The 11,911-nt window shown below is 38.7% G+C and overlaps 2 protein-coding genes across 6 annotated transcripts in view; one reads left to right on the forward strand and one right to left on the reverse strand.

Annotated features, from left to right (window-relative positions):
• Positions 1 to 2,515, forward strand: part of TRMT6 (tRNA methyltransferase 6) — a 69,522-nt gene extending 67,007 nt beyond the window's left edge. For all 5 annotated transcript variants that reach the window (XM_038571660.1, XM_038571659.1, XM_038571658.1 and 2 more), the window contains one exon: positions 221 to 2,515. In XM_038571660.1, the coding sequence (XP_038427588.1) occupies positions 221 to 412 (192 nt within the window). In that variant the 3' untranslated portion in view covers positions 413 to 2,515. The remainder of the gene's footprint in view (positions 1 to 220) is intronic.
• A 4,487-nt stretch (positions 2,516 to 7,002) lies between these two features.
• LOC608703 (60S ribosomal protein L26) lies at positions 7,003 to 7,513 on the reverse strand. The gene has a single exon (XM_038571363.1). It carries the CDS (start codon positions 7,476 to 7,478, stop codon positions 7,041 to 7,043), a length of 438 nt encoding a protein of 145 aa, XP_038427291.1. The 5' UTR covers positions 7,479 to 7,513; the 3' UTR covers positions 7,003 to 7,040.
• Positions 7,514 to 11,911: the final 4,398 nt, after the last annotated feature.

Consider the following 11,911-nt stretch of genomic DNA (forward strand, 5'->3'; position numbering starts at 1 on the left):
GAGCCACAGCTTCAGTTTTATTTTTCAAAAGAAAATCATTTAAGCCAATTTCTACACTTTCATCTGCACTATCAGGTGAAGGAAAGGAGCTCTTTAGGAAGTGGTCAGATTAAATCTTTAAGAGAATCTCTGTCCTTTAAATTCAGATGTATGGCCTGTGTATTGTTAGCATGTGCTTTATCTGCTTAGGAAAACATGAATGTCTTTCTGTCTTGATTAGGTTTTGCCAGATCGAAGTCATCCCAAACTACTGATGAGTGGAGGTGGGGGGTACCTCCTCTCAGGCTTCACTGTTGCCATGGATAACTTTAAAGCAGACCCCAGTCTCAAATCCAACGCAAGCACTTTAGAATCAAACAAGACTGAAGAGCCAGCAGCGAAAAAACGGAAATGCCCAGAGTCTGACTCTTAACCTTTCAAAAATTGCTCTGATTTTTGTCCTCAGGCATTATACAGTTAGTAATTTGACTTTAAATGCCATTACTAATCGTTTTCTCATATTCTGAAAGTAAGAATGTGTCTATACACTTGTTCCTGGGAAGAACAAGTAAGCCTTTGTCCACCTCTGACACAGATAAATTTGGTCTGTCAGAACATCAAGCCAAAACACCCAAGTCTGGGGTGTATGCAGTGGACTGGTATGTATGGCCAATTCTGTTTATTTCACAAAAATCCTCTAAGTACTTTTAGTACTCTGAAAATATCTTGAGAATTTAGACCTCCTAAAAATATATTTATACAAGACTTTGTTTATATGTTAAGCTAAGTGGAATAACACAACATACCTAAAACTTGGGTACTGAAAGCCAGAATCTGTGGAAGAAATTTCTCGTGTTCATTCCACTGTCTTAAACTGAAGCAATATGGCTGTGTGAGTGTGTGAGATTTACAGTACCAAAAATGTCCTCCCTGTTCCCTCCAGTGGAATAAACTTTTTTTAAAACATTAGGTTTTTTTTTAATTTTATTTTAATAGTTGACAACTTAGGAAAGTTCTGAGTATTTATTTTACTGCTTTTTTTTTTGTCGATACACAAAGGTGTAGTAGGGTACTTTTTTGTGTTACTTTTCTCATCCCCTCATTCTTTGTTTCAAAACAAGTGACTATAATTTTTGTGTACTATTGAATTAAAGGAAACAGCGAAGGTTTTTTTCCCCTACCAGGGACTTACAGAGCTACACCCCCACCCACACACGTTTGTGGTTGTTGGTATATATACATACATATATATATATATATATATATGTATATATACATATGGAAACAACGCACTATCTGTATGATCTATGACAAGTTTAGTGCAGGGCTTAGACCAGTTCTCATTGCATTAGTGTCACTCCTTGTCAAATGTATTTTAAAGTGCCTTTTTTGGTGATTATTAATGCTGGTTTGTTGAGCTCTGGCATGATTAGGTGGTTAGCCTTTCTAAGCTCTGAAAACATTTAATCAAATTTGATCATCTACTGCAGCCAAGGAAAGTATTTAGAGTAAGCCACAGCTCTTGTCTTGCTCACTAAACATGCTCATACTGTGTGTTGTTCACAACATTATAGCATAGATGCAGATCATCCAGCAAGGAACATCTCAGAAAAAAAATTACATTTTCCTAGTAGCATGTACTATCCTGATAATGGTCAGTGTGATTACCAAGAGTTTTGATTCCTTTTTCTTAAAACAATTGCTTTTAAAGAATAAAAGTGTTTCTTATTATGATTTGTCTGATTTCCATTAATGATGTGGTCAGTGACACCACATTCACTGGCTTTCAGCTGATTGTGATATGTGATCTGTCGAAGAAAACGTGCCCAAATTGACACCTCACTGAACACGTCCTTGTAAACAGTCATCATCCACATACAATCAGTCGAGTTTTATCAAGGAGAACACGTGTGCACAGACTGAATTCAGTAGTGTCAGGTCTCCACTGGTTGCTGTTAGAATCCTCTCCTACTTGGGATTCATCCAGTTTTCAAGTCCCATTTCATTTCACTCATTCTGGAAGTCTGCACTACCAAGGCCTTGTGCATTCATGTAGCTGCCCCTGGAGTTGACTTGTGAACTCATATGCCAGCAGCAAAAGTTAGTGTTAACCTGCATTATTTTTTTCTCTTGCATAAAATTTACTTCATCTTTGAAGACTGATGCTTAATTCAATAACTTGAAAACTTAGTATGTGCGAAGATTCCCTGGAGGGCTTATTAAACCCAAATTGTGTAACACCTCAAAGTTTCTGATTCAGTAGATCTGGGGTGGGGCAAAAAATTTGCGTTTCTTAGAAGTTTCCAGGTGATGCTGCTGGCCCAGGGACCACTGCTTGAGAAACACTCCTGTGTGTGCACCCACATCAAGAGCTTGGCAAAATACTTGATGCTTTTGTCTTGTTTGTAAAGTAGATATTCATTTTTGGAGCAAATGAATGGATAATTGTATGACTTCTGAACATCTAGCCACCAGGAGAGTTATGTGAAATAACACTTTAATAAGTGGCAATCAGAAAATAAAGACAAAAATTTTGTAATGTCCACCTTATTTCTTCACTGGGTTAGGATCTTGGAAATATACAGTGGTGGCAATTAGATGATTTTGTAGCTTAGAGGTACCCTAATATTGTGTGAAGCATATCCCCCCACCTTTGTCAAATTATAATTGACATGTAACATTGTGTAAATTGGGACACCTGGATGGCTCGGTTGAACATCTGACTCTTGGTTTTGGCTCAAGTCATGATCTCAGGGTCCTGAGATTGAACCCCCGAGTCAGGCTCTGCATTTAGTGGGAGTCTGCTTAAGATTCTCTCCCTCTGCCCCTGCTCCCAGTCATGTGTGTACTCTTTCTCCCTCTCTAAAATAAATATTTTTTAAAAACCAGTAACAACATTGTGTAAGTTTAAGGTATATGACATGTTATTTTGATACACTTAATATACTGCAAAGTGATTACCACCATAGCCTTAGCTGACACCTCTATCCTATCACATAATTACCATTTCTGTTCGTGGTGAGAACATTTAAGATCTACTCTCAGCATATATCTTCAATATGTAATGCAGTATTGTTAACTATAGTCACTCTGCTGTATATTAGATTCCTAGAACTTGTTCATGTTATAACTGGAAATTTATACTCTTCGACCAGTGTCTCCTTAGTACCCACCCCACCCCCTCAGCCCCTGGCAACCACCATTCCACTCTCTGTTTTTATGAGTTTGGTTTTTTTAGATTCTACATACAAGTAACACATTATCTTTCTCTGGTTTATTTCACATAGCACAATGCTCTCAAGTATCCAGGTTGTCACAAATGGCAGGATTTCCTTTCTTCTCATGGCTGAATAATGTTCCATGTGTATAGCTACCACATATTTATCCATCCATCCATTGACAGGTTGTTTCCATATCTTGCCTATTGTGAATAATGTTGCAGTGAATGCGGGAGTGTAGTTACCTCTTCAAGATACTGATTTTGTTTCCTTCAGATAACATATCCATACACAAAAGATCTATAGTTTATACTACTTTCCTGTGTTTTGTGAATTTTATTTCACAATTGATTTTTTTCATATTGTATATCCATTAACAAACTACTGAATCGTTATTTTTAATCCTTTTGTCTTTTAACCTTTATTCTGGAATTATAAGTGACTTACCCACCACTATTACAATGTTCTGAATTTAACTGTATATCAGTGAGTTTTATACTGTTTTCAGGTTACTACCAATTAGCTGATTAGTAGCTTCCATTTTAGCTTAATTAATTCCCTTCAACATTTCCTGTCAGGCCAGTCTAGTGGTAATGAGCTTCTTCAGCTTTTGTTTGTCTGGAAAACTATTTTTCCTTCCCTTCTGAAGGGCAACTCCAAGCATTCTTAATTACATTGAGTATTGTTGATTGGCAGTTTTGTTTTTGTTTTTTTTTTCAGCACTTTGAATAATATCATACCACTTCCTTCTGATGAGGAGAATTTCCTCTTGAAAAACCCACTGATAGTCCTATAAGGGTTTCCTTGTAGGTAACAAGTTGCTTTTCTCTGGCTCCTCTTAAGAGCATCCTTGTCTTTAATTTTTGACAATTTAATTATAATGTGTCTTGGTGTAGGTTCATCTTATTTGGTACTCTTTGGGTTTCTTGGATCTGGATGTCTGTTTCTTTCTCCAGGTTAGGGAAGTTTTTAGCCATTATTTCTTTAAATAACTTTTCTGTCACTTTCTTTTTCCTTCTGGGACCCAGATAATGCATATGTTTGTCCACTTGATGGTGTCTCATAAGTCCTTTATGCTATCTTCACTCTTGTTCATTTTTTAAATTTTTTGCACCTCTGATTGGATGACTTCCACTGCCCAGTCTTTGAGTTCATTGATCTTTTCTTCTCTCTGATCTATCTACCGTTGAACCCCTATATTGAATATTTTAGTTCACTTACTGTATTATTTAGCTTAATGATTTCTTTGTGGTACTTATTTATATTTTCTGTCTTTTTAAATTCTCACTTCATTCATGATCTGACCATGGTGAGCACTTTTATGACCATCATTTTGAACTCTATAGAATAAATCATTTATCTCTGTCTCATTAAGATCTGTTTCTGGAGATTTATCTTGGTCTTTTGTTTGGAACATATTCATCTGGTTTATTTTTTCTTCACTCTACTGGTGCTTGCATATTAGATATGACAGCAATCTCTCTCAGTCTTGACAAATTGATCTTGTGCAGGAGATAAGCCTCACCAATCAGCTCAGTCTGAGCTCCTGGTTGTCTGTCAAACCTTTGTGATTGTCGGGAACCTGGGTGGCTAGTTGGTGAAGCATCCAACTGTTTCAGCTCAGGTTGTGATCTCAGGGTTGTAAGATAGAGCCTTGCATCAGGCTCTGCACTGGGCCTGGAGCTGGCTTAAAATACGGTCTCTCTCCTCTGCCCCTCCCCCCCCAAAAGAAAAAAGGCTTTGTGATTATCTAAACCACCATCTTTGTTCTGAGTGGTCCCCAGTAATTGAGAGTGTGCCAAGACCTGCCAGTATCACAAAGGATACTGAAAGGGGAGAATTTCACTTATTTATTTATTTTTAATTTTTATTTATTTATGATAGTCACACACAGAGAGAGAGAGAGAGAGAGAGAGGCAGAGACATAGGCAGAGGGAGAAGCAGGCCCCATGCACCGGGAGCCTGACGTGGGATTCGATCCCGGGGGTCCAGGATCGCGCCCTGGGCCAAAGGCAGGCGCCAAACCCCTGCACCACCCAGGGATCCCGAAAGGGGAGAATTTCAAAGGGGAGAATTATCAGCCCCTAGAAGCAGGCTGATTAGTGGCAGGATCTTCAGGCAGCAGGTAGGAATGAATTTTCTTTTTCATTTTTAAATAGTTGGGACAAGTAAGAAAAATAATTTTGTGACACATGAAACTTACATGACATTCAAATTGCAGTGCCCATAATTGAAGTTTTAGTGGAAAACGGTACTGTTGGTGGCTGCTTTTGTGCTATGGGGCAGAGTTGAATATTTGTGGCAGATACCATGTGGCCCTCAAAGCTTAAAATACGTGCTATGTGGCCATCCAAAAGATATGCTGATCATGGATTTAAGTGAAGTGGTGAGAGGAATTGTGGGGGTGAAGAAACCAGGAGAGCAGCACTTTGGAGCAGCCACAGCAGAGAGCTGGTTTGGAGCAAGCAGCAACAAAAGATGTAAAGTGAAATCCAGAGCTCCTTAATGGTCCTCTAGACCTACAGACAGAATTTGACATGGTCGACCTCTTTCCTTGCGACAGTTTTTTTACTTGGCTTCTAGGACACTATCTCTTCTGATTTCCCTCCTATCTTTCTGGCTATTCTTCCCCCATCTCTGCTGCTCATTCCTCTTCTCTGAGGTGATTGTTTAGAACAACAATGGCACTCCAAGGCTTAGCAGTTGCACCCTTTCCCTTTTTTTGTCTACACACTGCTAGGTGTAGGTGTTGGAGGGATCTGGGGTCTGATCAAAAAAGATATGACCATGAGGTGGCAGTAGTACCCACATGCTTTATTGAGTGGTGGTTCTGCCCAGACAGGTTAGCAAGGAAGGGGATGTTTTTTCACAGTGAGAATCTATCTAGAAGCAACACCATGGGGAGTACTTCTCAGAAGAGGAGGGCAAGGGAACCCCCAAGGAAAGGGGAATTTGAGAAGGCCCTCTTGTGTCTAGGTGGAGTCTCTGGATCTGACTGCTCTGAAGGACAAGAGTCTTATAACTGTTTTTTTTTTTTTTTTTTTTTTTTTATGATAGTCACAGAGAGAGAGAGAGAGAGAGAGAGAGAGGCAGAGACACAGGCAGAGGGAGAAGCAGGCTCCATGCACCGGGAGCCCGACGTGGGATTCGATCCTGGGTCTCCAGGATCACGCCCTGGGCCAAAGGCAGGCGCCAAACCGCTGTGCCACCCAGGGATCCCAAGAGTCTTATAACTTAAAAGACTTGGGATCAATGGTCAGCAGATGCTGGGTATATGCTGAAGGTATGCAAAGCAGATGGACCCTAAATGTCTAAAAAATTACTTATTTGGGCTCTGTTTAAAAGAAGTGGATGTGTAAAGTTTGAGTTTGGCACCAGCAGGCTTTTGAGCTAACAGTTCTCAGCCTATAATGAAGAAATAACCACTCTGCAGCCAATGCATAGGGGCCATCTTTCACATAACCACAGGTGATCTTACTTAGTTTTAAGGATTTGTTTGTTTTTACTGAGGCATAATTGACATATTATAACTTTATATAACATATAGCTTCAGGAGTACAACATTACAATTCAGTATTTGTATACACTGAGAAATGATCACCACAATAAGTCTAGTTACCATCTGTCAGCAGACATAGTGAAAAAATTTTTTGTGTGTGATGAGAACTTTTAAGATTTACTCTCTTAGCAACTTTCAAATATGCAATATGATATCATTAACCATAGTCACCACACTGTGTGTTATATCCCCAGGACCTACTTGCTTTATAACTGAAAGTTGGTACCTTTTTTTTTTTTTTTTTTCATTTTAAGTTTTTATTTAAAGTCACATATAAGGTTACTTTACTCCTGCATCTTCTCAATGGTTTCTTCCTTATATTTGCCCTTTTCCTTTCCTACTTGGCGAGATTTGGCTTTACGCTCAAGGATCTTTTTGCGGTCTTTGTCCAGTTTTAGTCTAGTGATAACCACCTTGCTAGGGTGAATGCCCACGTGCACAGTTGTGCCATTTGCCTTCTCTCGCTGTACTCGTTCAATGTAGATGACATACTTCTTCCTGTAAACCTGGACTACTTTGCCGATTTGCTGACCTTTGTAGTGTCCCCGCACAACTTGCACTTCGTCATCCTTCCGGATGGGCATGGACCGCACGTTGTACTTCTGCCTCAACTCTTTGGAAAGCGGGGAAGACATGATCTTCCTGCGAATGTGGGAAGGCGCATTGAAATGCCGCTTACGATTCTTGCTCCGGTCAGAAGTCACAAACGGATTGAACTTCATGTTGGCTGCGAGCGCCTCAGCGATGGCCGCCGAAAGTTGGTAACTTTTGACCCCTTTCACCCATTTTGCCCACCCCACTAGCAGCCACCAATTTTCTGCATCTATGAGCTTGGTTTTTTGGTTTTGTTTTGATTTGTTTGTTTTGTTCTTTGTAGAGTCCACATATAAGTAAAATCATACAGTATTTGTCTTTCTCTAATTTCTCTTAGTGTAGTTGCCTTCAAGGTCCACCCATGTTATCACAACTGGCAAGATTCCATTCCTTTTTATGACTGAGTAGTTTCACATTTGATATAAATATATATAATGTATGTGTATATATATGTACATATATAAAATATATATAAAACATATTTTTTATCCATTTATCCATCAGTGGACACTAAGGTTGTTTTGTAAATAATGTCGCCCTGAACATGAGGATGCGTGTAAACACTAAAATTAAAATTAGTGTTTTTATTTTTTTTTTTCAGATAAATATCCAGAAGTGGAATTGCTGGATCCTATGGTAGTTCTATATTAAACTGTCCTTCCTCTATTACATATTCTTGGATCCTTTATTGTAAATTAATTGACCATATATGCGTGGGTTTATTACTCTATTTTGTTCCCTTGGTCTATAGGTCTTTTTATGCCAATATCATACTGTTTTGATTACTATAACTTTGCAATATAGTTTGAAATCAGGGATGATGGTATCTCCAGCTTTGTTCTTCTTTCTCAAGATTGCTTTGGCTATTTGAGGTCTTTAGTGGTTTCAGACAAGTTTGGGAATTGTGTTTTATGTGAATAATGCCATTGGAATTCGGTAAGGATTGCATTGAATCTGTAGATTGCTTTAGGTAACATGGACATTTTAACAATCTATGAGCATAGAATATCTTTCCATTTATTTGTGTCTTCTTCAACTTTTTTTGTCAATGTTTTATCGTTCTCAGTGTATAGGTTTTTCAATTTCTTGGTTAAATTTAGTTCTAGATATTTTATTCTTTTTGATGCAGTTGTAAATGGGATTTTTTCTGAATTTCTCTTTCTGATAATTCATGTTAGTATATAGAAATACAACAAATTTTTGTATATTGATTTTTGTATCCTGTAGCTTTACTGAATTCTTTTTTGGCAGAGTTTTTAGGGTTTTCTATATATGAAATCATGTCATCTGCAAATCACAACAGTTTTACTTCTTTCTTTCCAATTTGTATGACTTTTATTTCTTTTCCTACCTAATTGCTTAGCCTAGCACTTCCAGTACTATGTTGAATAAAAGTGGCAAGAGTGAGCATCCTTGTCTTATTCCTGGTCTTAGAGGAAAAGCTTTTCGTTTTTCACCATTAAGTAGGATATTAGCAAAAAAAAAAAAAAGTAGGATATTAGCTGTGGGCTTGTCATATATGGTTTTTATTATGTTGAGGTAATACCTATACCTATATCTCTATACCTACTTTGTTGAGGGCTTTTTATCATAAATGGATGTTAAATTTTGTCAAATACTTTTTCTGCATCTGAGATAATTATATGGTTTTTATCTTTCATTTTGTTAATATGGTGTATCATGTTAATTGCTTTATTAGATGTTGAACCATCCTTGCATCTCTGGAATAAATCTCATTTGATAGTGGTGTATGATCCTTTTAATGTATTGTTGAATTCAGTTTGCTGAGGATTTTTGTGTCTATGTTCATCAAGGCTATCGGCCTGTAATCTTATTGTGGTGTCCTTGTTTTGGTATTAGAGTAATGCTGGCCTCATAGAAATAAATTTGGAGGGATTTTCTCCTCTTCAATTTTTTGGAATATTTTCAGGTGGATTGGCATTAATTTCTCTTTGAATGTTTGGTAGAATTCACCAGTGAAGTTGTCTGGTCCTGGACCTTTGTTTGTTGATAGGTTTTTGATGACTAATTCAACCTACCTACTAAAAATTAGTCTGTTCAGATTTTCTAATTCTTCATAATTCAGTCTTGGAAAGTTGTATGTTTTTAGGAATATATCCGTATCTTCTAGGTTGTCCAATTTGTTGGCATATAATTATTCATAGTAGAGGCACCTGGGTGGCTCAGTGATTGAGCGTCTGCCTTTGACTCAGGTCATGATCGGGGGTCCTGGGATTGAGTTCCACATTGGGCTCCCCATAGGGAGCCTGCTTCTACCTCTGCCTATGTCTCTGTCTCTGGGTCTCTCATGAATAAATAAATAAAATCTTTCCAAAAAAAGTTTAAAAAATTATTCATAGTAGTCTCTTTGTGGTGTCTGGTGTAACAGCTCCTCTTTCATTTCTGACTTTATTTGTTTGAGCCCTCTCTTTTTTTCTTGGTAAGTCAAGCTAAAAGTATGTCAATTTTGTTGATCTTTTTAAGGAAGTAGCTCTTTGTTTCACCGATCTTTTCTATTGTCTCTTTAGTCATTATTTCATTTATTTCCACTCTGATCTTTGTTATTTCTTCCTTCTACTAACCCTGGACTTTGTTTATCTTTTTTCAAGTTTTAAGGTTTTAAATGCCATCTCTATGATGATGACTCCCACATGATGTCTTTAGTGCGGTCCTTTCCCTTGAGCTCCAGACCCATATACCCAACTCAACACCTCCACTTGAGTGTCTGGTCACATCTCAGATTTAACATAGCCTGATCTGAACTCCCCATATTTTCCTTCCCAAGCCAGTCCTTCGTATAGTTCTCCCCAGCTCTAATGTTCCCCGTTGTTCAGGCCTAAAGCTTCCATCCTCAATGCCTCTCTTTCACTTATGCCACACCAAATCCCTCAGCCCTACCTGTCCTCTGTCTCCAAAACAGACCCATAGTCAGATGACTTCTCTTTATCCCCAGTGCCACACGCTGGTCCAAGCCATCACAGTGACCCACTGAGAATTTTGCAGTGGTCTCCTTACTGGTTTTTGTGTTCGTACCCTCACTTCCCCTACAGTCTTCTTTCAACCCAGGAGCTGGAGTGTTGTTATCACATAAAGCAAATCATGTCAGGCCTCTACTGATATCTTTTCAATTTCAAAAGCAAAAGTCTTTACCAGGGTGTACAAAGCCCTGTGTAATCTGGCCCATGCCACTTCACTACTTATGTCCACATGGGCCTCTTTGCTCGTCTTCAAACATACCAACCACATTACTCAGGGCCTTTGCACTTGCTGTTCACTCTGCCTGAAGTGTCCTTCCTCTGGGGGTCCACATGGTTCACATCCTCACTTTTTTTAGGGGTTTCATTTTCTCAATGAGGCCTGTTATATACCCAAATGACTGGTTTCTGGACCACAGAGTAGTAACTATTGTAGTCAATTAATTATTTTAGCATCTGTGATCTCCCAATTATACTATATTTTACAGTGTTGTGTATTTTCATTTTGTAATGCTGGGACCCTTTTCCCCTCCTGTTCCATAATTGTGCTTTAACTCCTCCTTGATAAAATATTAGAGACTATGACAATTAAAATATTCAAGTACAATTGCCAAACTGTGGAAGGAGTCTCGGTGTCCATCGAAAGATGAATGGATAAAGAAGATGTGGTTTATGTATACAATGGAATATTACTCAGCCATTAGAAACGACAAATGCCCACCATTTGCTTCGACGTGGATGGAACTGGAGGGTATTCTGCTGAGTGAAATAAGTCAATTGGAGTAGGACAAAAATTATATGGTCTCATTCATTTGGAGAATATAAAAAAATAGTGAAAGGGAATAAAGGGGAAAGGGGAAAAAATAAGTGGGGAATATCAGAAAGGGAGACAGAACATGAAAGACTCTGGGAAATGAACTAGGGGTGGTGGAAGCAGAGGTGGGCGGGGGGTGGGGATGACTGGGTGGCGGGCACTGAGGTGGGCACTTGACAGGCTGAGCACTGGGTGTTATTCTATATGTTGACAAACTGAACACCAATAAAAAATAAATTTATTTTAAAAAATAAAATAAAATATTCAAGTAGGAGAAGAGCTCTAAAATACAGATGATTACATCTGCAGAAGGATTTGGAAGGAAAGGGTCAGAGGCCATTTGTTTCTGATCATATTAGATACCTAGGGCCGCCTTAACAAAAGACCAAAAACTGAGCGACTTAAAACAACATAAATGTGTTGTTTCACAGTCCTGGAAGTCAGAAGTCCCAAATCAAGGTGTTAGCAGGGCTATTCTCACCCTTGCAGTCCTAGGGGAGAATCTTTCTTTGCTTTTCCAGCTTCCAGTGACCCCAGATGTTTCTTGGCTGGTGGCAGCCCAGCTTCAGTCTCTGCCACCACCTTCACATGGCCATCTTCCCTCTGTGTTTATGTCTTCACATGAGATTCTCCTTGGTGTCTACACAGATCTCCCTCCTCTTACAAGAACACTGGTCATGTTGGATATGGGCCCACCCTAATGACCTCATCCTAACTTGATTGCATCTGTAGAGACTATTTCCAAATATGGTCACACTCACAGGTGCCAGGG

This window comes from Canis lupus, chromosome 24 (genome assembly GCF_011100685.1).
Source record: "Canis lupus familiaris isolate Mischka breed German Shepherd chromosome 24, alternate assembly UU_Cfam_GSD_1.0, whole genome shotgun sequence".
In the NCBI taxonomy this organism is placed as follows: domain Eukaryota; kingdom Metazoa; phylum Chordata; class Mammalia; order Carnivora; family Canidae; genus Canis; species Canis lupus.